This window comes from Eptesicus fuscus, chromosome 9, assembly GCF_027574615.1.
Source record: "Eptesicus fuscus isolate TK198812 chromosome 9, DD_ASM_mEF_20220401, whole genome shotgun sequence".
Lineage (NCBI taxonomy): Eukaryota > Metazoa > Chordata > Mammalia > Chiroptera > Vespertilionidae > Eptesicus > Eptesicus fuscus.
The window spans coordinates 6,777,447-6,803,931 of NC_072481.1; the positions used below are offsets into that span (position 1 = coordinate 6,777,447).

A 26,485-nucleotide genomic window follows, 5' to 3' on the forward strand; every position below is an offset into this window, starting at 1 on the left:
GGGCACCTGCCCGCACCCTGCTCACTGCGGGTTCTCGGAGGAGCCACTCCCCACCTCTGGGCCTTGGTCTGTAAAATTATCACCAAGAGTCCTAGTTTGGCCCAGCGGATAGAGCGTTGGCCTGTGGACCAAAGCATCCCAGGTTGCAGGCTCCTCCCTGACCTGGGCCCTAGGCAGGGCTCAACCAGTCGATGTGTTTCTCTCACATCGATGTTTCTCTCTGTCTTTCCCTCTCCCTTCCACTCTCCCTAAAAATCAATGGGAAATGTCCTCGGGTGAGGATTAACAACCGTAACAAACGATCACAGAGAAAACATTGTCTGAGGCAGGTGCAGCTGTGACCCGCTCCTGTTCGCCGCTGGCTGGCCATGTGGCCTCTGACGTGGTGTTGGTGTGGAATCTCGGGACCCGTCTCCACATCTCTAGAGTGGGGTTCACTAAGCTCGTGGAGTTGGAGGAGGGGTACCACGAGAGAATGCATGTGAGCGTGCCCAGCACCGTGTCTGCGCACAGTAGGCGCTTCTCCTGGGTCTGAACAGTCTCCGCGAGTCTTTCCGGCTCAGTGAAAAGGCTAAACCTGAGAGACGCACTGTCCCCCAAAGCCCGAAGCTCCTTCCTGTGCCTCATCCCGGTCCTCTCTGAGCTGGACCCCTGCCCGGGGAGCTCCCGGGAGGCCCGGAGCGTGACCCCTTCCCCAGGGTGCTGCCATCTAAGGGGAGGCTCCAGACAATTAACAACCTGAAGACCCCAAGGTGCTGCGGTAACGGTGGCAGGAAAAGCAGAGGCCCCGCAGCTTAGTGCTTCTAGATGACACCGTCTTGGTGGCGGCCTCTTCCTCCTTCCCCAGGCCTGTCCTCTGTCTTCATCTCTCTCTCCGTCTATTTATAAATAGGGGAAGGGACTGAGAGCCCCCACCGTGGGGTACACGCAGGGTCTTGGTCAGAGAGGAAGTCGGTGAGCTGGTGCAGGGTTGCCCAATTGCCCAGCGAGAGCGGATGCGGACGCTGGGACCAGAGGCCTGCGTGCCGCCCGCTCTGCCCCTCCCTGGCTAAGGGCCTGGTGCAGGGCCCACCTTGAACTAGTCTTGCCCAGGCCCAGCAGCTGGCTTCTGATCCTCTGGGGTGAGAGTGGGGGGAGTTCGGGAAGGGGGGGAGCAGCGGGCAGGAAAAGTCTTGCCCGGCTCACCAGGTAGGTCCTTGTCTGACCTGCAGCTCGGCCTCTGAGGCTCACTTTCCTTCAGGGACTCTCAGTGACATTGCTGTCCCTGATCCTGGACACTGTGTCCTTTGGCCATTTAATGGACCCCAGGCGCTCACCCAGACTCATTATTTTGGGGTCCCATTACTCCTCCAGGAGTTCCTCTTGATAAAGTCCCTTTGAGACAACCTGAGGCCCGTACCCTAGGAAACGCACCTCTGGCCTGTGGGACTGTCCCCCACCCCACTGTCAGGGGCTGGCTGGAATAGCCTCCTGACGTTAGGCTTCTGCAAGAACTAGCCTGGGGCCAGCCTGGGGTGACCCCGGAACTCTGAGGGTCACAGGTTAACTTCTCTACACTGTCCCTTCCTCTGCAAGGCTCCCCCGGGCCATCTCGCACCTCGCGAGAACTGCGCAGCTTGCCCGGGTCTTGTCCTCGCCCAGCCCTTCTCAGCTGACACCAGGCAGAAGGAGCCCCGCTCTGATATTCCGTCTGACCCAGGGTACAGCTCAGGGCCTTTGCCCACCCTCCAGCTCCCCCGTGGATTCCCCGAGAGTCTGGGAGAAGGTGATGGACCCCCTGCCTTTGCTGCTGCAGCGACCCCAGGAGGAGGCAGGGCAGAGCGTCTGGCACCGTTTCATGGGTTGAGGCTCAGGGAGCAAGTCGAGTGCTGCTCCTGCGATGCCAGGTGTTAGTGTACCTGGGAGGGCAGCCTTCGCTGCTCTCTCCTCCCAGGCCACCTGCTCAGGGTGCCCTCGCCCTGGGAGAGGGGAGGAGGGGCAGAGGCTGGGGCATGGAAGCCACACTCCACACCCACTTTCAGCCCGGCCTCCTACCCCAGCCCCCACCTCCCAGCTCATTCAGTTTTTCCACCTCCTGTGGGTGGGCCACCCTCCCACCCAGCATGCCTGTGGTCTCGGGAGGGGTTGAGCTTGTTGACACCCATCTTTAAGAAGCGGAAGCTGGAGAGGGCTTAGAGCACCAGCCAGGCTCCTGCTGCCATTTTACAGAGGAGAACACTGAGGCAGTTGGTGCCCACAGTAGAGGGGGTGTCTGCGGAGGGGAGGGGAGGTCTTTGGGGTGGGCCTGGGGGTTGAAATCCAGTCTTCTGCGGTGGGGGACACACAGGTGTGTCAGCTTGATGCTGGGGAAGAAATTAGGCCAGAGGTGAGGAGCCTCTTCGAGGCTCAGTTTTCTCATGTGACTTGGAAACAATGGTAAGACCCATGTCCCAGTGCTGGGATGAGGACTCGGAGAGACAGGGAGGCACGTAAGTGACGCCGCACGGTGCCTTCGTGGAGCCAGCTTCCAGGAGGAGGTGCTGCATGCCTCTGTGTTCGTCTCTCAGCGCACTCACCCTCGCCCTCGCCCTCGACCCCGCCTGCTCTGGCCCCGCTGCCCTGGCTTCCTGGCTGCACCGAGCACACCCTCACCTTCTCCCCGTTGCTCCTGGCCCCATCTTGTTTTCCTTTCTCCTGGCTCCCACTGCCTCCTCACATATTTCTACTGTGTGCGTCTCAGTCTCCCCACTAGAGCCCAGCTCCCCAGGGCAGGGACGTGGACGTGTTCGATGCTGTCTGCCCAGCACCTAGAATAACAGGTGCTCAGTACATATGAATGAATGAATGAATGAATGAATGTTTCCACCTTTGCCCCTGACTTTCTCCACTATTAAATGGAAAGTTGCTGAAATGTCTTTAAGGTTCCTGAGTGCTGCACCTCAATCCCGCCCCCACTTCTGGGCCTCCGCCCCCTTCCTGGCTCCTGGACATCTTTCTAGCACTTGGCACAGCTGTGGATCAGACTCCTAGCTTTGCACCTGTGCCCCGCTCCTGCTGCGGGGCTGCCAGCCGAAGATAGGCCCTCTCAGGCCCTCTCAGGAGCCAGCGCCCCAGTGTCTGCTTGTCACAGAAGTAGACGGCGGGGGCTGGTGCCACTGCAGTGACTCAGGGACGAAGGCGGAGGGTGGATCCCACAGCTGCTTCCTTCAGCTGTCCTGAGGAGGGGACCAAAGATTTCTCCAGTGGGACCGGGGCGAGAGTCACATCCCATTCCCACCGCCTCCTCCTCCTCCTCCTCCTCCACCTCCTTCCTGGATGAACTCAGACAAGTGATCTGGCCTCGGCCTCCCTGAGCTGTGAAATCGGCACACGCCCACCGACTTTTGGGGGCGGAAGTGGGATTCTGTGTAGTGCCTGCAACCTTACCTGGCACATTGGGAGGTGCTTAAGAAATAGCCCATTGTTTTCCTTCCTCCCTGAAGGGCCACCCCTCAGTGCAGGTGACTCCCGCCCCAGGAGGACAGAGGCCAGTGTTAAAGAGAGGAAACGGGGCCACAGACCCTGATGTGAGGCAGCTCTAAGGCCTTTGGTGGGTGAGAGGTGGGCCCTGATGGCCTCATTGTGCACGTCGTCCATCAGCCTGCCACCAACCCTGGAATGGCCCCGAGCCTTTGGGAGAGCAGGAGGTGGCTTTGCTTCTTTCTATCTCCATTTCCTCATCTGGGAAATGGGCACAATCAGACCTATCTCACAAATTGGGTGTTAGATGGTCCTTCCTTTCGTCCTTCTTTTCCTCCTTCCTTCCTACCCTCCTTTCATCTGTCATCCTTTCATCTGTCATTCCCTGTCAACCAATCTATCTGTGTATTTCTGTATGTATCTATTATCTACCTATCTGTCATCTATCTATCTATCTATCTATCTATCTATCTATCTATCATCTATCTATCTATCATCATCTCTCTTCTCCAATCCCCCACCCTCACTGGGCCTAACACTCATCAATAATTTCCAAGCTTCCTCCTGGGCCCTGTATTTTGAAAGCTTGGATCTGCTAAACATGCTGAGCGAGTCAACTACTATCCACTTAGTTCCTCATTTTAAAATGTCAGTCAGCACTCCCCTGTGGGTGGGTGGTGCATGGCTCTGAGCCTCCCCAACACCAGCCAAAGAAACTGGAAGCTTCCGTAGCCCCACGTTTCCCAGAGGCTGCTCGCCGCGTTCTGGGGACCTCCAGGGACCCCCGCCCGTGTGGCCCCTGCGGTGACCTGGCTCAGAGGCTGTGTCGCCTCTGCTCTGGGGCCTGCAGTGCAGGGAGTGACCTTTTGTCCTGCTCGGCCAGGGGCTTTCTGTTCCTCATTGTTTAGTCATGACAGGGCTGTGGTTTTTTTTGTGTGTGTTTTTTTTTTTTTCTTTTCTGTCCCAGAGGATAAACAGGCTTAGAAATTGCTCAAGAGAGGACCCACCCGCTTCACACGGAGCAGCGGAAGTGTGGGGAAGGGCAGTCAGAGCAGGATTCTAACAGGACTGGACCCTGATGGGAGGCTGCCGGGCAGTGGCTGGGGCCGTAGGGGTCCAGCTGCCTGCCTTGCCCAGGAACCCTTGGCCTGTGGGTGGAGAGAGAGCCCAAACTTGACCAAGGCAGGCCCTTTCCCATCAGGCTCTCTGGGCCTGACCGGAAATCCTCCTCCAGGCTCCCCTGGGCTTCAAGCCTGGAGCCCCTTTGGTCCTGTGGTTCTCTGGCCGCACAGGAATGAGGGGCTCCCCTAGTTACTGCCTGGGTGCTCGTGGGGATGCAGGGTCCATGAGATCCTTGGGGCCACCTTGCATGGCCCCTGCCCGCCTAGGGCATGCTCTGAGGGGGGGGCACAGCCGCTTCCCCGGGGAAGCTCCGCACAGCAGCAGCCAGCAGGGAAGGCCATGTTGGGGGGCCATGGGGGACAGTCAGGCCCTCTGCTTCAGTGCAGAGGGAGCTGCAGAGGTATACTCTCTGGTGGGGGGGGGGGGCTCCCCGTCTTTGATCCCCGGATCTCCTCCGTGTGCCCCTCCCCCAGGTCGTCTTGCTGCCTCTGCAGGTGTCAGCTAACCAGGTGTGTTGGGCAGTGGAGCGTCAGAATCACCTGGGAGGTTTTCTTTTTCTCTTTTGACAGCTTCCTGGGTCCACCCTTGAGCTTCTTATGCCCTCTTTGTTGGGTGGGAGTCGGCATCAGGCCAGGGGCTTTAGACACTGAGCCCCACCCCAGCATGTGGAGCCTGATATGGGGCCTTGCTTTCTCCTCATTCAGGTGCCTGGCAGCCTGCTCCAGGGCCAGGCGGAGGGAAGGATGGGGATGGAGTGTGTGTGTGCGCGCGTGCGTGCATGCGTGTGCACGCATGTGCAGCCATGGTACAGAAGCTTACAGTCCAGACGGGAATGGGAGTTAACTTTTAGACGCCGTGTTGTGCTGAATGGTTCCCAGGTCCCTTGCCAGCGCCTGCGCCTCTCCCGCCCTCACCAGCGCTGACTACCTGGGTGAGGGCCTGGGCCTGGGCTGAGCGGGGAAAGGGCTTCAGCTGGCAGCGTGCTGGGTGCTCCCATGTCGGGGCTCCATGTCCTGGTGCAGGGTCGGATCCCTCTGGGAAATGGCATCGTAGTGACACCGGCTGCGTGGATTAGTGAGCCCTGGGCACCTACGACGCGCCAGGCTCTGGGCGTTAGCGTCACCCCAGCCTGCAGCCTCAGAGGGCGTCCGTTGAGTGGGTACAGGCCTGTGTGCCAGGACCCTGAGGGAGGAAGGTCAGGACTCGGCGTGCTAGTGATTCTTCAGGGTGGGGTGTGGGCAGGGAAGCCTTGAGGCAGAGGCTGCTGTCAGAAGGGACAGTGGGGATGTGTCAGGGGAAGCAAGAGGCTGTTCCAGGCGGAGGCGACAGCTCAGGCAGGAGCACAGATTGCGGGGCAGCTGGAAACCCCGGCCCCGGGGGGGGGGGGGGGGTGTCCAGGAGCCAGGACGGGTGTGGGACTGCCCGTCAGGCCGAGCAGGGAGGGAGCTGGGTTTCCGTTCCCAATGCAGAGGCCAGCCGAGGGCCAGCTGCAGCAGGATGGCCGAGGGAGCGGAGCGTGAACTCCCCCACAGCAGCCGTCCCCCCGGAGGCCAGGCCACTCTTAGGCAGCACCCTGGCAGCTGGGGGTGGGCGCTCTAGGGGGTCTGCCTCGAGCCCCTGCCGCATGTAGACCGACCCCTGGCAACCTGTCAGTGCTCGGGAAATGGTCGCTGTTGTTTCTGTCGCCAACAAACGCTCATCTGCTGAGCACCAGCTCTGCCGGGGGCTGCACGCTGGCAGCTGAGGGTCCAGAGGCCGTGAGGCCGTCACTCCTGCCCTGTGTACTGCAGTCATGCGTGTGTGTGGTGTGTGTGCGCACGCACCCATGCAAGAGGGGAGGAGAAGTAGGTACTCCATTTCAGCACAAGGAGATGATGGTTTGGAGGGGCTGTATCCAGCGTTCAGAGCGAGCCCAGAGGAGGAGGAGCCTGAAGCAGTCTGGGGCGGCAGGGAGGGCTCCCCAGGGGGGGCAGTGGTTGGTTGGAAGGACAAAGGAAAGATTCCCAGGTGTGGGAAAGAGGGCGAGGGAGGTATCCCAGGCAGAGGGCCACACTGTGCTGAGCACTGTGGGTCTCCGTGCCTGCGGCCACTGCCTTTGGGGCACTGCCCTGTGTAGTGGTGGGGGCCAGCCTCACCCTCCGGCCAGCTGGCTCAGTGTCTCCGCCTGCTGACATGGGTGTGCCACCCTGAGGGAGGAAGAGGGGAGGTGAAAGGAGGCAGGGACTCTCCCTTCTGCCTTCCCCTCGCCCCCACCCAAAGGGAGAAGTCCTTCGTCCATCCATCAGTGAGCCCCAGAAGGGACTTGTGGGGCACAGGATGGGGATCTGGGTGTCGGGTGTGGCCAAGCTCATGGCTGTCCTTCTTCCCCCTTCCAGGTGGCATTCACCCCCTACGCCCCGGAGCCCGGAAGCGTGTGCCAGCAGAGAGAATACTATGACGAGAGGGTCCAGTTGTGCTGCAGCATGTGTCCTCCTGGTGAGGGACAGCCCTGGAGCCCTGGCCCTCAGACTGGCTGGGCTCCTGGGGGCTGGTGCCTGGGAGGGAGTGGGTGTATGAGGGTGGGAGCGGGCAGGGTCATGGCTCTCAATTCTTCCTGAACTCCTTCTAGTTCCATGAATCAGCCCTGTGGTCCCTCTTGCTTCTGGGGCCTTGCACATGCTGTTCCCTCTTCCCAACTCCTTTTCCCTGGAAACCCCCTACTTATCTGTTAGACCTCAGCTTAGATGGCCCCCGGTGGAGAATTTTAGCCAAATGCAAAGGAGAAAGGAGCCGGCAAACCAGTTCTCACTAAAGTGTGACTGACTAATGGACAGGCAGTTTTGATGGTGGAATTCCAGGCATCTGGAAGGAGCAGAGGGGAGGATATTTCATGATCAGTGGGGGTTCAGAGATGGAGTGACAGCTAGATGTGAGACGAGTCGATGGAGGAGTTGGAACCCCATCAAAGAGCCTTCGCAGCTCCACTACAGAACTCTGGGGTCCTGGGGGACAGTGGATGAGCTCAGGGTCCAGGCAGCAGCCAGCTCCCCTGAGACCCCTGGCCCTTGCTTTCTCAGGCTACCACGTCCAGTCCCACTGCACCAAGACCTCAGATACGGTGTGTGTCCCCTGCGAGGACAGCATGTACACCCAGCTCTGGAACTGGGTGCCCCATTGCTTGAGCTGTGACTCCCGCTGCAGCTCTGGTGAGTAGGCCCAGAGCGAGGGGTGGTCCCCAGCAACCTCCCCTGGGCACCTGCACTCCAGCCCCTTTGGCTGAAAGCTGATGTGGGTTACCTCAGACCTGCTGCTTCCATGGCCCGGGGCATGAGGTTGCGTGGGTACAGTTGTTTGCTATCTATTCGGGGCATTCTCATCCTGTCTTACCGAATCCCCTTCAGTCGCCCCACGGGGCAGGCCGGCCCAGAGCAGCGGTGGGAGAACTGTGCCCACTGTAGCAATGGGGGAGCTGTGTCTTGCTTGTGCCGTGGAGCGGAACAAGACTGCAGGCCTTGGAACTCCGTGGGGAGGGGAGGGACCCATAGCCTGCTGGAGAGCAGAGCTGTCCGTGGGTGGTGGGCTGGCTGGGAGGGCAGAGTGGCATGGCAGTGAGCAGGGCGGGTGGAGGCAGGAATGACCCTGGTCTGCCCTCTCGCCCCTCCAGAGCAGGTAGAAACTCAAGCCTGCACTCGGGAGCAGAACCGCGTGTGCGCCTGCAGGCCAGGCTGGTACTGCATACTGAAGATCCAGCACAGGTGCCGGCAGTGCGCACAGCTGCGCAAGTGCCCCCCTGGCTTCGGTGTGGTCACACCAGGTACGGGGTCGGGCAGCAGGCCTGGGGTCCCCCTTGGGTCTCTTCTTCACGGGCATCAGCTCCTCAGCTCAGCCTGGGAACGTCGTCAGTGACAGCCTGCTATCCATTAGGTGCCTGATTAGGTACCTACTGTGTGCTAGGCCCTGGGGATCCAGAGACAGATCAGATTAAGCCCTAAGCTGCTGGAAAATCAGGTGGTGCCCCAGGAAGATGAACCCACGTGACCCCGGAGACCAGGAAGTCACTAGAATTGGTTAAAGGACAAACTCCCAGCTGTGTGTGTGTGTGTGTGTGTGTGTGTGTGTGTGTGTGTGTGTGTTCGGAGGTAGAGATGCAGACGGTTCCACGGGTCCTCGGACTTCCCCTGGGGCTTCAGTGCCAAGGCCCCCCGGTCCCACAGAGCATCTGAGTTGGTGACAGGTCCCAATTTTTCCTTGAAGGAACCGCAACATCAAATGTGGTGTGTGCTGCCTGTGCCCCAGGGACGTTCTCAGACACGGCGTCATCCACAGACACCTGCCGGCCCCATCGGTTGTGAGTGGCTGAGCCCCTTGGTTCTGGGGGAGCAGGGAGGGGCTGCCCTGGTGATGGAGCGTCTAGAACACACAGTGGTGGTGTCACGGTGCCTGGAAGCCCCACTCGCGCCCTTGGGTTGCCGAGGCCTGTTCAGTGCCAGGACGGGTTCATCTAATGGTGGGTGGGTCCCAGGACAGCATGGTGAATAGCAGCCTTGCCCTGGAAGTCAAGACTGAGTGGGGAGCACGGGGACAGGGGGTGCAGGGGAGGAGAGGAAGGTGTGGTCCTAAAATATGACAGGGCATGTACTCACTCCCCCATCCACGCTGCTGGGACCCTTGCCCTCGGGGAGCCCAGCCACCCCGAGCCATCCTGTCCTCTGCTGCCCCCTGACCAAGCCGCCTCCTCTCCCAGCTGTGAGTCGACGGCCATCCCTGGCAATGCAAGCAGGGACGCGGTCTGCAAGTCTGCGCTCCCCTCCCTGCGTGTGACCACAAGCTTAGCCCTCGAGCCCCAGGCAGCGTCCACGAAATCCCAACCCATGGAGCCCACGCCAGGACCCAGCACAACTGCCAGCATGTCTCTCCTGCTCCCTGTGGTCCCAAGTGCCCCGGCCGAAGGGCTCAGCACCGGGAACATCTCTCTTCCAGTTGGTAAGTCACAAGAGGGCCCATTCATCCTTCCTCCCTCCTCCCTCAGACTCCCTGAGAGCCCGCTGTGGGCTGGATGCGTGCGTCCTGGGAGGCAGGTGGCAGCGAGACTTGTCTCCTTCAGGACCTGGTCCTGTCACCGAGAGACCCCGAGTCGAGAGAGGCGGGCTTCGCTTTTTAAAAAAATAATATATATTTTTATTGATTTCAGAGAAGAAGGGAGAGGGAGAGAGAGAGAGAGAAACATCAGTGATGAGAGAGAATCATGATTGGCTGCCTCCTGCATGCCCCCCACTGGGGATCGAGCCCGAAATCCAGGCATGTGCCCTCACTGGGAATTGAACTATGGCCTCCTGGTTCATAGGTTGATGCTCAGCCAGGCTGGGCTCAGCTTTTATCTCAAAGTGGAGGTGTTCTCCTGGTTGTTGGTTCGGATGAACCATCAGGCTGTGAAGATAGTGGACTGGGCCACGTCGCCGCATGGGCTGTCCATCTGGGGTTAGGGACTACCCCTGGCTTGAGCTGTCAAGCTGGTGGCCCTCGAGCTTGTCTGGCACACAGTTTTTGGGTTGTTCGTTTTGTAATTGAATGCCGGACCTCTGGACTGGGCTTGCCCCTCACCTGGGACAGTCCTCGCCATCATTGGTCACCGACTGACCTGCCAGGCCCCTGGGAGAAGCCGGTGTGCTTTTCGCAGCTGGTTTGAGCGTCTCCTTTCCTTCCAGGACTCATTGTGGGTGTGACAGCCTTGGGACTACTGCTGATAGGGCTGCTGAACTGTGTCATGATTGCCCAGAAGAAAAGTAAGATTCCGTTCCTTTTCCCCCTCTCCGTTTGTTCATTCATCCATTTGTTCAGGAAGCTGGGTGCCTACTGAGAGTCAGGGCCTGGGCATAGCCTGAGGGCTCAGAGCCGGATACCGTAGACTCTGTAGGAGCTGAGAGCCTGGGAGAGGGCACTTCTGCTAATTTAGCTACTGAAAGGCAAGGCTCTGTGAGGGCGTCCCAGGGGGAGGAGTCCAGGATTCCTGTGGGGCATCCTGGGGGGAGGCAGGCCTCTGGAGCAGGTGGGGTTGGAGCTGGGTAAGATTCTGTGGGGGGCTGTGTGCAGGAAGGGAAGGGTGTGCTCAGCAGAGGACAGGCGTGAGCCAAGGTGTGGAGTTTGGAAAGCAGTTGGGGGGATCGAAGGGAGTGGAACAATGTCGAGCCAGCTGGAGGGCTGGGTGTGGGGCCTTTGCGTGCCTTGTCTGGTAGATAATCATTTCCCCCTCGGCTGGGTCTACTCCCACCGGCTCTGCTTGGGCCCCACGCTGCCCTCCTACTTAGAACAGCCGTGGCCCGAGGCAGTCACTGTCCCTGACTTGTCCCCTCTCCCCTTTGCAGAGAAACCCTTCTGCCTGCCTGGAGACGCCAAGGTGAGTGCCCCTCCCCCGCTCTCCTTCCAGTGGGGGAGGCGCTGCCACAGGGAGCAGTGGGTTCTGTAGGTGGGTCTGTCCGGGGCCAGGTGGTGTGCAGAGGCCTGGGAGGCGGAGGAAAGGCCAGCCAGGGCTGATCAAGGAGACCGAGTGCGAGAGGCCACGGCAAGGAGCAGGGGTTAGTGGTGTTTGTGGCAAGCATGTGGTCATGGACCTGTGGTGTGACCTTGGGCAGCCGTGAAATAGCTTGTGGCCCTGTTTCTTCACCATTAAACGGGGACAGTGCTGCTCAGGGGCTGTGCCATCCACCCAGATGGCAACAATTCTCAGCATCTCTGTGGTGCTTACAGAGCACTTCCTCAAAGAGCAGTGGTTTTCAAACTGAGTGCCAGGGTACCCCAGTGTTCCATGGAGGGGCCTGGGGTTCATTTCTGGGGTTGAGATGGTGGCTAGAGGGCTGGGCTCTGGGTCCCCCCTCTTTAACCAAAGCAGCTCACCTTAGATCTTTTTTATAAAGTAGGACCTGTGACCAGTTCTCCATCAGGAGGGCATTTGGCCACAAGTAACCGAAAACCTAAGGGTTACTTAAAGCAAGAAGGCTTTCTGTTTCTCACATGCCAAGAGGTCGAGGGGTTGATGGCTGCTGGAATAAGTTCAACTGCATCCTTCTGAGAGGCAGTAGGACCCCGGGCTCTGCCATCTTTGGTGTGTTGGCTTTTGTTCTATTGCTTGTGGCTTCATGTCATGAGAGGGTGATCACCACTTCCTGTGACCTCAGGTTTGAGGTGGAAAGAAGAGGGGGTCGTGACCAGCCATGGCGCCTTTTATCAGGAAATCAACGCTCTCCCAAAAGCCCTGGGTAGACTTCTCCTTTGGTATCATTGGCCTGAATGGTGTCACATGACCATCCCTAGCTGCAAAGGAGTCTGGGAAACGGGGCACTTTGCTTTCCCAGCCTCTGTGGTGGAGGAAGACAAGGGAGAGGGCTTGGAAATGGGTGTTGGGTGAGCCAGTACACAGTGGCTGCTGCACTCCTGAATCTGGTAGGCAGGGCAGGGTTTATACCTGCTTTTACAGACGAGGAAAGAGCTCCCTCCAGGTCCGCCCGTCCTGCTGGGCAGGGTTCCTCAGCCTCGCCACCATCATCCTGTCCTTGGGGGCTGTCCTGTGCTTTGCAGGCTGCTTAGCAATAGTGCTGACCTCTCCCCAGGGGATGGCAGCAGCACTGCCTCCAAGGAGTGACAGCTAAAGATGTCTCCAGACATTGCTAATGCCCCCCGGAGGGCAGAGCCACCCCCGGCTGGGAACCACTGTGCTAGGGAACAGCTCAGCCCAGTGCCAGAGGCTTACACAGGACTTGGGACTTGGTCGGGACCAGCGACTGATTTCATGTGCTGATTTTGTGGACAAGCAAAGAGGAGGTGACTTGCCCCAGGTCAGACAGCACCGTGTCTCTGGACTCCCGGCTCTGCAGCATTCCCGCAGATGGGAGCACTGGTTTGGGAGTTCAGACACTTTCTCATCCCCCCCAGGGTGCGAATGCCACTCCTTTCTTTTTCTGGCTTCCAGGCGGTGACGCTGACGGCCGCTGAGGGGTGGCACAGAGGGCGAGTGTGCCCTCTAGGCTCCTCCCCAGCAGCCCAGCTGCCACGTCTTCTCTCCTTCCCGGCCAAGTGTTTCCCCACAGCGAGATGCCCAGGTGTGACCCAGCAGCCTCACTTCCCTTTCCCCTCACAGAGTTCTGTGTTCACTGAGTGTGCGCAGCGCAGCTCCTATTTTGGGGTGCTGTTGTGTATAGAGCGGTGCGCTGGCAGCGGGCCCTCCGAGCAGGGCAGAACCCCCGAACTCCTGATTTGTGGTGGTAGCTCATTTCCGTGTCATAAACACTCCCACCGTCCAATTTCAAGCTGCCCGGTGTGGACCTGGGAAGACTGACGCACAGGTCTGGGCTGGCCCTGCGCACGGCTGCTGAGCCCCGTGTGCCAGGCTCGGTGCCCGTGCTGCGGCTCTGACTGCAGCGAGGTGCCCAGTACGGTCACCCCGTTTCACAGATGAGGAAACCGAGATTCAGGGAGGTTCTCTTCCCCGTATGAGGTCAGGCTGCTAGGGAAGTGACAGCCCAGGTTGGAAACTCAGTCTGAATCTGCAGGTTTGGCCGGGCCAGGCATTCAGGGCTGTTCAAGGCCCCCCCCCCCCCACCCCCCGGAGGGCTGCCCTCAGAGGCTGGCCACCTTCCCAGATGCCCTTCAGTCCCCAGGCTCCCACTCCCTCGCTTAGCCTGGCCCACTCTGTTCCTGGCTGCTGGCTGTGGTCCCTGCTATGAGGCTGCCTGGTCGCCCCCGGTCTAGGCTGCTGGGGCGGAGAGTGACTCAGCTCCGCCCCGTCGCTCCTGCTGCGGAAGGAACCCCAAGGCCTGGCGGGACAGTGGCTTCCCCTCTTTTAGGAAAGGTCAGCGTACCCTCCTATGTGCGCTCACCCTCAGTCACCCCCACAGACACACTTGTGCACGCTCACATTTAATAACGAGAGTGAGCATTTATGAGGCGCTGGACGTATGCCAGGCACAGTTCTGAGCATTGACTCCCACAGCCGTGCTGCGACACAGGCAGTAAGATGGTTGTGCAGTTCTACGGCCCAGGCTCAGAGCTATTAGGTAACTTTCCCGAGACCACACAGCTAACGCGTGGCCTGGGACACAAACCTAGGCGTGCCTCTCTTCACCACCTCCAGCAGACGTGCACACATGTCCCCCATAGACACGTATGTGTGTACACTTCACATACCTTCACACCTGTACACGCAGGTGTTGAACCTCATGGACGCACACTCACACATGCAGACAGACATGGACCCTCGTCCGGAGGACCTAGTGGTGGCTCTGCCAGGGTCTCTGCATCCAGGGCAGGACTGGGCGGGGAGGGGCTGGGAGGTGAGGAGGAACTGGCTGGCTGGCTGGGATCCTGGTTTTTTGCATGAACTCCCTCAGCTCCCCCCTTTCTGGGGTCCCAGCCCAAGGAGCAGCACTCAGGGTTTTTCTGCCCCACTCGGAGCCTGTCTGAACTTTGCAACTTGTGGCCTTGGGGGAGGGAGGCAGCTGTGACCTTTGGGGGTTTCTGTTCTGCCGGGCCTTGGCCACCGGCAGAGGAACGTGAAAGCCCCTTCTCTGGGGGTTGTGAGGAGTGACATTTGGATGCGCCTCCTCTCCCTCCCGCCCGCCTGTCCCAGTTCAGGGCAGGGCTGGGTGTGGGCAAGTTCAGCATGAACTAGAAATCTAGAAATGCACTCCTTCCCTTGTAAACTGGGGGAGGGGTGAGCGAGGGAGTCAGGACACAGTGGCAAGCCACCAGCTTGGGGACACTATTCTGGGCTAGTCCTGCCCCTCCCATGGACCAGCTGTGTGATTCAGAGCAGGGAACACACCCTCTCTGGGCCTCCATGGCCTCCCGGGGCTACTTTAGAAGGCTCCTCCTTGTAAGAGGCGATGAGCTGGCCTCAGGATATTGAGGGCTCCTCTGGGCTCAGGTGCTGAGAGGCCACAGCCAGTGTGGGCGGGGCTGGGGGCCAGGGCTGCAGTGATTGGCCAGTCCCGGGAGGGATCGGGTATTAAGCCTCTGCTCAGAACACACCTGGAATCTTGGCTCCTTCTGGAGCAAGGCCTTGGGGTCTCTGTTCCCTGGGAAGGGGGTCTAACGTGCTTGTGTCCCCCACCCCATAGCAAACGCTCACCCTCTGACCCTCATCTCTCTCTTCCGCGCTAAGATATATCTCACCAACCCTTCACTCGCCTCAGTTCTCATTTTACCCTCATCCTTGGCAGTGGGTGAAAGTGTGGCCCCTGATTTAACAAACCCTTGTATGGAACTTCCTATGTAACAGCTGCTGTTCTGAGCACTTTACCATTTACTCAGCCATTTAGTCTTCACAATAACCCTAGCAGGTAGGTTGTTATTCTCCCTTTATAGATGAAAAATGGAGGCACAGAGAGGCTAAGTCACTTGTTCAAGGTCACACAGGTCGTGAGCGATGAAGTCATGATTTGCACCCATGCGTCTGGCTCCAGAATCCATGCTCTTGGCTGCTGGGCCGGGCCACCCTGTGCTGATGGGGTGACCTTGGGAGAGTCACTCTCTGGGCCCCACTTCCTAATGCCAAGTGAGGATGCCAATCCTGCCCCGCCTCTGAGGGGAGAACCATTGGTAGAACAGGGCCCCCTGAGCCCTGCCCGACGAGGGCTCGCACTCCAGCGGGGCAGGCAGGTGCTAATCACAGGAACCATCGAGGGCACTTTGTGTGGAAAGAACACGTGCTGTGGGCAGAAGCAAGTGAGCGGTGAAGGGCTTGTGACACGGGCGCAGATGGTGGTGAGGAGGAGGAAGGAGGAGGGAGGGGAGCTGGCTGGAGGCCTGACCGCTGTCCCTCCTCCCTCCCCACCCAGCCTCACCTGCCTGCTGATAAGGCCCAAGTTGCTCCTGGCTCCGAGCAGCAGCACCTGCTGACCACGGCGCCCAGCTCCAGCAGCAGCTCCCTGGAGAGCGCGGCCAGCGCTTCGCACAGGGGGACGCCCACCAGGAACCAGCCGCAGGCACCGGGCAGGGACCAGCCCAGTGGGTCTGGGGAGGCCCAGGCTGGCTCCGGGAGCTCAGGTAAGTGTTGGGGCCCCACCCGGCTTCACCCCCGCTTCGTGATTCTTCCTGGTTTCTGCCTGAGCCCCTGCCTCCCGGGCCCGAGCGTCCGGCAGGGCCTGAGAAGCCCTGCACGATAGCTGGCTTGCCCTCCAGTGCGACACGGAGCCACCAGGCTCTTCGGGTTCTCTGAACCCCCAGTATCCCTCCCCCAGCCCTTTGCCCATGTGGGTTCTTTCACCAGGAACACCCTTCCTTCTAGACAACCTAACTGGTCCTTCGAGTCCGCTATCCAGGCAGGGAATAGCATATCTAACATAAAGTAGTATTACATATTTTTTTATTTTGGGAGGTATTTATTAAAGCTGGGGAGAGGGAAACAAGGAAGGACCTAGGATAACTGGAGAGGGACTGTTTGGGGAAATGGGCCCAGGTGAGCTGCTTTGGCTCACTGAGAAGTCAGAGAAAGGGGCCTTGTGCTCCCATGGCTACCCTGGTGGCACGCCTTGTGGGGTCCCTTAGAGTTTAGGAGACGCGTACTTGTGGGGAAAGGAGAAGGGAGGGGCGGCGCAGGCGTGCTCCTGGGAGGCAGAGTGTCAGTATTACATGGTAATGTTATAGTATTATATTATTATATGATATTGTTTTATAATTATGTAATAGATTATAATATTAATATTGATTATATGGTATAGTCAAGGAAACTGAGGCCCAGAGAGTTTAAATAGCTGTTCAAGGACACACAGCTCGTAAAGGGAGAGCCGGGCACCCCCTGGGCTTGGGGGCGGGAAGCTACATGAATAGGGGATGCCTCTAGGTCTCCCCCTTGTGGCTTGTTACCAGTTCTTTCGGGCCTGAGGCCCCAGGAGTGGGTGTGTGTTCTGGAGCAGCATTTTGCCTGGATTTGGTCTCTGACAGGCATCACAGTGCTCACGTGGAGGGCGCCCCTGCAGGGCCCCCCGGAAGCCTGGAGCTTCCGTGGGTGTGTTTGCTAGTCAGGTCCCCCACAGAATGGCAGTGGACGTGGTCCTTTCTAGATGCCCCCCCAGACGGTGCCTCGGGCATCTGAGGAGACTCCTTAGCCCCACTGAGCCTCAGCCTCCTCACCCAGAGATGAGCCGTGGCACCTCCCTGCAGGGCTGCCACCCCTTCCCTACCTGTCACCCCTCTCGGGTTGCTTCCTCCCCGGGCTGCCCACATCAGCAAGGCACCCCGCTTCTGCTTCCCCTTCATGACCTGCCCTCCTCATGTGCTGTCTTGTCAGTGCCCCCACCCCAGCCTCGGAGCTCCCGGGGGGCCACTGGGCCAGTGCCCGGAACACAGCAGGTGGCCCTGAACGTTATTTGGATTCACCTTAGCGATACCTCTTCCACGGCCAGCCTGGTGTGGGTTCCTCCTTGCCCCCCGTGTGGACCCCTGACCATGTCTGCCCACCCCGTCCACCCTCTGCCCCTTCTCGGTTCCCCTCCTGCCTCTCTGGCCTCTGCGATCCCCTTCGGTTCCTCCCACCCACCCAGCACCTCTCGCCAGTGCGGGTTAGGGTAAACCCCCGCACTGCGCCCGTTGTGGTCCCCCTATCCGCCCCCACCGTGTCTCGTTCACAGTGTGCAAAGGCCATGGTGACTTTGGGTGACATTTGGGTGCCGTGCAGACTCAGGGTGGAAATTTCCTTCTGGCCCCGTGAGTTCAGCCCTGCCTTGCCCTGGCCTATTTGGGGTTGTCCTGAGAGAGGAGCTCACCAGCTCTGACCTCCTCTCGGATCCCCTGGATTTGGGGGAGCTGGGCTGGGGGAGGACTGGAGAACAGCCAGCCGGTCCTTGCGCTCTGGGCACCACACCCGCTTGTGCTCAGCAGGTCCCCGCAGTCACAGCAGCAGCTGTCACCTTTTGAGAGGCTCTTGTGCCTCCAACCCCTTATATTCATCTCCTGGCTTATCCATCATCTGTCCCACGCTGACTAGTTAGGAAACTCAGATGCCCACAGGGGGTGGGCGGGAGGCGGGGTGAGCCTGTGCCCGGAAGCCCTTCCTGCCAGCTGTGTTCAGGTATGGGGGCCCTCCATGGCCAGATCGCTCACATCTGGCTCCGAGGGAAGCCATAAATCAGATTTTAAACACGTAAATTCCTGAATTTTATTTCATTTATTTTTTATTTTTAATGGAACCAAAGTTTATTGGGAGAAGCCAGTCCTGGAAAAGGTGCAATTTTATTTTGTTTTTAATTCCTGAATTTTAAATGTTGGCAGCCAATTCTCTTAAAAAACACGACCACCAGCGGGCCCAGTGTTGTAACCGGCCTCTGGGCGGGGGACAGGCCATGATGGCCTCCCCACTGCAAGACCCCGGCTGACCACCTCCCCTCCTCTGCAGAGTCCTCCCCTGGCGGCCACGGGACCCACGTCAATGTCACCTGCATCGTGAACGTCTGCAGCAGCTCTGACCACGGCTCGCGGTGCTCCTCCCAGGCCAGCTCCACGACGGGGAACGCGGACTCCAGCCCCTCCGGCTCCCCGCAGGACGAGCACGTCCCCTTCTCCAAGGAGGAGTGCCCTGTGCGGTCCCCGCGCGGGGCCCCCGAGACTCGGCTGCAGAGCCTGGAGGAGAAGCCCCTGAACCTGGGCGTGCCTGACGCCGGCATGAAGCCCAGTTAACCAGGCCGGCAGGGGCCGAGTCGCCGCTGAGTGAGCTGGCCTCGGGGTCTCCCTGGCCCCCACGCCCAGCACTCTGGCTCCTTCCAGACCAAGTTCCTTTAATGGCCTCCACAACCTGGCAGGCAAGGAGGAGGCAGGGAGAGCCAGAGAACCCCTCCGGTCATGGACATCCTTCTCCCAAGGCTGGCTGGACATGCTGGGCAGCCCGGCGGGGTCCCTGCCACTCCGAGCTGCCCCCTCGCTGGGCTGTGGCCCTAGCTTCTGAAGCCCTTGTTTCATCCCTGGGCTCTGGCTCCCCAGGAGGTTCCAGCGTCCAGAGAGGCGGTGGGGGAGGAGGGCGCTGTGGGAGTCATCCATGGGGAAGGGGCAGCCCGTCAGCAGGGGGGCCCAGAGGGGGAGGGGCTGTCATCAGCCAGATGGTTCTGTGCCGGGTGGGGACCCTGGGTTAGCTAAGGGTCCTTGGGAAGCACCACCTCAAATCCTTTCCTGCCGGTTCCGCCTCCTGGACGTTGTGTGCAAGTCAGACCCCCAGAGGCCCAGCAGGCAGCCTGGATGATGCCCTGCCCCGGGCAAGACGGCAAACCTCTAACAGGAAATCCAATTTCAATATGTGGCAGGTTAAAAACACACCAAAAAAACGTAAGCACCATGCAAACGAGCCAGCAGCACCACAAAGCCAAAGTCTCAGAGTGCCTTCTCTGCCTTTGACCTTCACTCCCGCTTACCCAGAGCGCCAGCCCCGCCGCCCGCCCTCCTGCGCTGTGTGGTGTGGGCGCCCAGGCCACACCTTCTATCAGGGAATTGCAGGACCTGGAGAGCCAGCTCCTGCAGCCATGTCTCTCCTTCTACCTCAGCCTGGACCTTCCTTTTTGGACTCCCGAGGGGTGCTCCTGTTCCCTCAACCTCCTCCCGCTGCCCCTGGAGTCCCAGGCCCCCGGGGCGCCACGGGACCACTTTAGTACTGTGCCTGTCGCCATCCCAGGTGGATGTGAGATGCCGAGAGCCAGTGTGTGTGTGTGTGTGTGTGTGTGTGTGTGTGCGCGCGCGCGCGCGCGCGCTGTGGGTCCGTGTAGCTGATGTCGGGCTGAACGGCCTTCGTGAAGCAGCTGAAGCCAATAGTTTTGCCAGGGCATTCTTACTTGTTCAAGAGCCGGCCCACTCCCCCAAACACACTTGTGCACTCCCTGCAGAGGGTGGACGGACAGGGACTGGGGCTCCTTGAGAAGCCATTTGAGTCTGTGGTACTTGGATCTTTGTTGAAAAAGACTTGAACTTTGCAGCTGAACTTTTAGAGAGCAGGAGAGTCCAGCCATTGCCATGGAGACACGAGAGGCTTCCCACCGTGGAATCGAGATGTGCTTACTAACTACCTGGAACCGCCAGGGTTTCTGCCCACATTGGACCCTGCGTGGTTATGGAGCAGGTCTGCCCCCTGGTGGACAGTTCCGGGAGGCTCTCGAGCCTCCTTTCCATCCCCCCAGCAGAGCCGGGAAGCCATGAATTAAAAAGAGACCCTTTCAGGATGTAGCCTCGGTTCCCCGGCTTGTGTTGATCCCAAGACCATGAGAGTTTGCACTGTATGCTGGACAGCATTCCTGCTTATAAATAAACCTGTTTGTTTTACACTTGACTGCCTCTCCTGCCTTCCCTTGGTCCTTGTGCCTCTTCACCTGCTCACCCGGCGTGTGAAGGGATGAATATTTCCTGCGCTTGTAGTTCTAGGTGCTGGGATGCAGCAGCTACTAGGAGAGGCCTGCAGAAGGGGAGAAGGAGCTGACACTTGGGGCGGGGGGAAGGGGGTTAGAGGGGTGCAGGTGCATCGAGAGGGGAGGGGAGCTGTCAGGTCCTAAGGACTTCCTGCTAGGTGGGCAATGGGAAAGGGATTCTCTGAAAGCTGGAACCAGTGGGGAGATGCCTCCAGATCTGTGTTTTGGAAAGATGTCTCCAGGGGCGGGGGTGGGGGCCGGGCGGAGGGTGGCCCTTGTGGCCTCTACCAGGAGGTGGGGTGGCCCCTTTGGCTACATTGAGCGCTGGCGAGGGGGGGCAGAGGGAAAGAGACGGGCCGTGTGCGGGTGGTTCTGCACACACCCCTCTAGTTCCTCGTTCCGCCCAGCTCTGCAGCCCGAGGCTGCCCCCTGCAGGCCACATGCCCCGCCCCCGCCCTCAGCCTTCCAGCTGGGTTTGCCCTTGGGAAGGCACCAACAGGAGACTGGGGGTGGGACGGGAGGGAGGCCGGGTGTATTTCTCCTCCCCACCCCCTCCCAGTGGTTTCTACCTGTGACCACCCTCTGCTGTGCTCTGCTGCCCCCACTCGCTCTCCGCCTCCCTGGGACGGTGTCCCCATCTGTAGGCTGGGTAGTCACAGGCGGTTCAGTGCGAGGGGACGGAAAGGAAAACCATTCCTGTGTCTCCTCTCAGCTTTCTGCTTGTGGCACTTGTGATCACCCAATGTGGTTTTCTCTCTACACACCAAGCAGTTCAATTCCCACGCGACCTACCTGGAGATGAACCCCGACAACGAAGGGGTCCAGGCTGCCTGTCACTACTGGAGCCAATTAAGCAGAGCCAGCAGCGTTGAGTCATATATGAGCATTTACTCCAATACTGCCGGCAGCACGGGGGAGCAGCAGGCCATCCACAAACATCTGCTCTGCAGCCCCCCATAAGCCAGCTGCTTAATCAGGGCAGGACAAGGATTATGTGGGGAAGTAGGGATTACAGGCATGGGCTGGGGCGAGACTCCATTGTTTGGGCAACAAGGTTGTTCATCTTTCCATGATATTAGGCAGTTCTTGAATGAAAATGGACCGTGTTCCAAGGTTGACTGCAAGATCCAAGGTTGACTCCCCGGTCCCGGGGGCGTACAACTCCCAGCCAGGTTAGAATGTCCTTTCTTTAATCAGAACAAGGCAATCACGGTTAATAGAGCATGATTAACATTTCTTATAACGATGGTTCGTCTCCACTATTCTGTTTTTGCCCCTAACAGAAATGGTGTCAGAGCCCACAGGCTGGGGGCTCAGCCCCGAAGGGCTGTCCTCACTTCAGAGGCCAGTCACCAGTCCCGGCTGCACCTGTGCTCCTGCCCATCACCTATAACCCACAGGCTCCACGACCCCCTTCTTGGGCTTGGTCAACCTGCTAGAGCGGCTCCCAGAACTCAGGAAAACAGCTTACTCACTCGATTACCAGTTATTACCAAGGACACAACCCAGACTCAGGAACAGCCAGAGGGAAGAGATGGTGGGCAAGGTTTCTGTGGGAAGACACCGAGGGGGTAGGTTCGGGCCGGGGGGGGAGGGGCGGGGGGTGTCCATGTTCTCTCTGGTGCACCACCCTCCCAGCACCTCCACGGAGTCAGTAACCGGGGAGCTCTCATCCTTTTGGGAGTTTTTTGAGGCGTCATTACACAGGCATGATTGATGACATCATTGGCCATTGGTGATGGGTTCCAACTCCAGCTGCTCTCTCTAACCCGGAGGTAGGGGGGTGGTTGGCTGAAAGTTCCAACCTTGAATCACGTGGCTGGTTTCCTTGGCAACCAGTCCCCATCCTTAAGGGCTTCGGAAAGTCACCCAGTACCATAAAGTCCGCTGTGATGGGAAGGGCTTTGATGGGAATAACAAACACTGGTTTCCCCGCTGTGGCTCTGGAGCTCTTCCAGAATATGAGGACACAGAACAAAGATGGGGCCCTGGCTGGTTAGAGCGTCGGCCCGAGGACTGAAGGGTTCCAGGTCTGATTCCACGTCAAGGGCAGGTACCTTGGTTGCAGGCTCCATCCCGGGGCGAGTGCGGGGAGGCAAACAATCTCTCTGTCTTTCCCCCTCCCTTCTACTCTCTCTAAAAATCAATGGAAAAAAAGAATATCCTTGGGCGAGGATTAACAAAAAAAAAAAAAAAAAAAAAAGAACAAATATTAGAACAAAATATGAGTGATAAGACACTCCCAGTGAAGTGACCATACTTACACAGGCATACCTCAGAGCCACTGCGGGTTGCTTCCAGACCGACCACTGCAGTAAAGCGAGTCGTCATATTGTTGCTGGTGGAGGGTCTTGATTTCAATTTATAAAAAATGCAACATCCATGCCGAAACCGGTTTGGCTCAGTGGACTGAAGGGTCCCAGGTTCGATTCCGGTCAAGGGCATGTACCTTGGTTGCGGGCACATCCCCAGTAGGGGGTGTGCAAGAGGCAGCTGATCGATGTTTCTCTCTCATCGATGTTTCTAGCTCTCTATCCCTCTCTCTTCCTCTCTGTAAAAAATCAATAAAATATATTTAAAAAAATGACAACAGCCAACACAACAATAGCTGTCCCGTGTGAATGAATAAAGAAATTACACCAATTTATAAAAAATGCAACATCCAGAAGCACAGTGGGGAGGAGCGCAATAGGACGAGGTGTGCCTGCATAAACCGCAATACCCCCCGGGGTCAATTTGAAGCAACCGAAGACGGCCACTTGTCTGTTGGGGTGACCTGTCAAATGGGCCCGGTGAGCCCCTCCTGCCTCTTTCTTTGCTTTAGCTATCCAGGAGCAGTGGTGTCTCTAAGGCAGGGCCGGCGTGGGTGGGGAGCGAGCAGCGTGTTTGTTCCTCTTTACCTAGTTTTCGTTCACTCGTTGTGAAGATGGAGCACAGTAGTGGATGGACTAGCACAGGAGTCAGGAGTCCTGGGCTCTCACATCTCACCTGCCCAGGGGTGAGCCCTGCCTCTACCACTTCCTGTCTGTGTGACCTCAGGCAGGTTAATGAACTTCTCTGTGCCTCACTCTCCTTATCAGTGAAAATGGGATTAAAATAGTACCTCCCTTAGAGTAAGGGATCACATGAATTACTACATGTAAAATGCTTGGAACACTGCCTGGCACATAGCAAGTGCTCAATAAATATTAGTTGTTATTTTGTGTGTGTGTGTGTGTGTGCTGGGGGTCCAACAGAGTTCAGGACAGACCAGGTCGCTGTTGAAGCTGACACGCTAGGAGGGGCTATGAATAGAAATACCTGTAGGCTATGCCAGGGGGTGGTAAGTGCTAAGAAGGAAAATAAAGTAACATAAGGCAGTGGTCGGCAAACTCATTAGTCAACAGAGCTAAATATCAACAGTACAACGATTGAAATTTCTTTTGAGAGCCAAATTTTTTAAACTTAAACTATATAGGTAGGTACATGGTTATTAACTTAATTAGGGTATGTGGTATTTTGTGGAAGAGCCACACTCAGGGGGCCAAAGAGCCGCATGTGGCTCTCGAGCCGCGGTTTGCCGACCACTGACATGAGGGGACAGAGAAGGGTGGAGGGGCTGCTAGTTTGCAAGGTGAGTTGATGAAGGCTTTTCTGAGGAGCTGGCCTCTGCGCGGCCTTGGGGAAGGGAGGGCTGGCCACCCTTGGGACCTGGGGGTAGGACAGAACGTGAGGTTGGGGAGGGTGGCGTCAGAAGCCACGGAAAGGGTGGAGGGGAAGGCTTCATTTTCAGCACGATGGGAGGAGTCCCAGCCCCGGAGTGTGAGAAGACCCGTGGCTTTGCCAGTCTGAGTTGGGAAATTGAACTCCAGTTACTTTATCTGCATAATTGCCCTGAGAGACAGGGAAGTACCCATTATCCCTGCTCTGCAGAGGAGGAATCGTAGGGGAGGGCTGGCTGGGCTTGATACTTATCGAAGGAGTCAAGTAGGATGAGCAATCTGGTTACTATGGGAGACTCTTGATAACCAGCTCCATAGAATTTCACAAGCAAGTCAAAGGGGACTTCTCTTTCATTTTAAATTAATTATTTTTATTGGCTTCAGAGAGGAAGGGAGGGGGAGAGAGAGGTAGAAACATCAATGATGAGAGTGAATCATTGATCGGCTGCCTCCTGCACACCCCCTACTGGGGATCGAGCCACAACCCGGGCATGTGCCCTGACCTGGAATCAAACCGTGACCTCCTGGTTCATAGGTCGAAGCTCAATCACTGAGCCACACCAGCCCGGCTTGAGGAATAATTTACAGAAAAAAACAATTTGCCAATTTTAAGTGAACACTTCAAGGAATTTTGAGAACGGTGGACAGCCTTGTGATCACAACAATCCGGATCTGGACCAGTTCCATCACTCCGGAAAGTTCCCTCATGCCCCTGTCTCAGCAATCCCCTCCCACCACCTCTGGCCATTGGCCACCACTGATGTGCTGGTGCCATTCTAGTTTGGTCTCTTCTAGAATGTCATAGAAATGGAATCATTACAGTATGTCATTTTTTGTGGTCTGGCTCCCCCCGTCCCCTGCCACACACACACACACACACACACACACACACACACACAGCTAATACTTTGAGGTTCCTCCAAGCTAGTGCCTGAATCAGTACTTTGTTTCTTTTCATTGCTGAGTAGTATTCCACGGTGTGGGTAAATTGTTATCTGTTTATTCCTTCTCCTGTTGATGGACATTTTGATTACTTCCAGTTTGGGGCTATCCTATATAATAAAGAGGTAATATGCAAATTAACCACCACACTGTCACAATATGGCTGTGCCCACAGTGGAGGCAGGGTTCCCATAACGAGTGACCAGCAGGGACCTGAGGCTTCATGGAGCTGGGCCGGGGCGGGGAACCTGAGGCTGCACCCCTTGCCCAGTGGGGCTTGACTGGGGACCTCATGCTGTGCCCCCTCCCGCCCAGCAGGGCTTGATGGGGGAGGGGCTGGCTGGGTCTGGATCTCCCCCAATGGGGGTGGGGCCGGCTGTGTCTGGGTTTTGCTAGATTTTGAGGCATGCACGGGTGGGCAGGGACTTGACTCTGGGTCCCACGGCATGCCCTAGACTCTGACAGAAGGAAGGTTTTCATATACATTTTACTAATTTTCTTTCATCTCTGACACTTCTATTATAGAGAAAGGGCAAATAGCAATATTAAAATATTTCCTCTAATTCATTCCCTTTTAATGTGCATGAATTTCATGCACCGGGCCACTAGTTATGAATAAAGCTGCTATGAACACCTGTGTATAAGTCTGTGCATGCATGTGCTTTCATTTCTCTTGGTTAAATACCTGGTGTGGGATTGCTGTGCGATAAATGTACTAGCATGTTTAGATTGTTAAGAAACTGAGGCACAGACACTTTAACTAATACTGGTTGAATGAATGGTACCCCGGCACCTGCATTTAAAATAAAAAAGTTTTTATTGATTTCAGAGAGAGGAAGGGAGAGGGAGAGAGAGATAGAAACATCAATGATGAAAGAGAATCATCAATCGGCTGCATCCTGCACGCCCCCTACTGGGGATAGAGTGCACACCCAGGCATGTGCCCTGACTGGGAATAGAACAGTGATCTCCTGGTTCACGGGTCGATGCTCAACCACTGAGCACGCCGGCCGGGCCGGCACCTGCATTTTAAATAAACTCCTCCGGTAATCCAGGTGTTGGCTCCTCTCCTGCTTTTCATCTGTGGAGTCCAGGGATTTTACACCCAAACCTCAGCCCTGAGGGGACCCAGTGTTGAGGTTCTGATAGGTGGATGCCACTTCAGAGGAATGCCTCAGCCCATGAGCTTACCATTATGATGGCTGGTAATTACTTGGTAAATATACTATTGCCACCTGGCCATCCTGTGGCCTGCATTTCCTGACTTTTTATGAGCCTCTAGTGTTCTTCCTGTTCTTCTGGGGACGATGCAAAATCAAGTGTCCATTTGTTCATTCATTCATTCTTAGCACCTTTATTGAGTCTTGTCTGTTCTAGGCAATGTCTAGGTGAAGAAACCTCTGTGAAAAGAAAATCTCTGCTTTCAGCGAATGTTCAGGATGGGGAAGGATACCATGTAAGAGCAAATAAATAAGATAATCTCAGGTAGCATTACATTCTGTGAGGAAATACAATAGGGTAGCAGATGAGGGGACCTTAAGGTAGGGTAGCAGGGAAATCCTCTTGGAGTGGGAACTTTTTTTTTCTCTCAAATTTTTTATTAAGGTATTATATGTGTACATATCTTACCATTGCCACCCCCACCCCACTCCCAAATATGCCCTCCCCCCCCAGAGTTTTGCATCCGTTGGTTATGCTTATATGCATGCATACAAGTCCTTTGATTGATCTCTTATCTCCCCCACCTCTCCCTAACTTTCCCCCTGAAATTTGACAGTCTGTTTGATGCTTTACTGTCTCTGTATCTGTCTTTTTGTTCAAGTTTATAATGTTCTTTATTATCCATAAATGAGTGAGATCATGTGGTATTTTTCTTTCATTGACTGGCTTATTTCACTTAACATAATGTTCTCCAATTCCATCCAGGTTGCT

General features: G+C 57.2%; 1 protein-coding gene across 1 annotated transcript in view; it reads left to right on the forward strand.

Annotated features, from left to right (window-relative positions):
- TNFRSF1B (TNF receptor superfamily member 1B) overlaps window positions 1-18,577 on the forward strand; it is a 29,217-nt gene extending 10,640 nt beyond the window's left edge. The window contains exons 2-10 of the mRNA XM_028161055.2: window positions 6,936-7,035; window positions 7,617-7,745; window positions 8,204-8,353; window positions 8,794-8,887; window positions 9,284-9,522; window positions 10,245-10,322; window positions 10,902-10,933; window positions 15,369-15,576; window positions 17,924-18,577. Of these exons, the coding sequence (XP_028016856.2) occupies window positions 6,936-7,035; window positions 7,617-7,745; window positions 8,204-8,353; window positions 8,794-8,887; window positions 9,284-9,522; window positions 10,245-10,322; window positions 10,902-10,933; window positions 15,369-15,576; window positions 17,924-18,204 (1,311 nt within the window). The 3' untranslated portion in view covers window positions 18,205-18,577. The remainder of the gene's footprint in view (window positions 1-6,935; window positions 7,036-7,616; window positions 7,746-8,203; window positions 8,354-8,793; window positions 8,888-9,283; window positions 9,523-10,244; window positions 10,323-10,901; window positions 10,934-15,368; window positions 15,577-17,923) is intronic.
- Window positions 18,578-26,485: the final 7,908 nt, after the last annotated feature.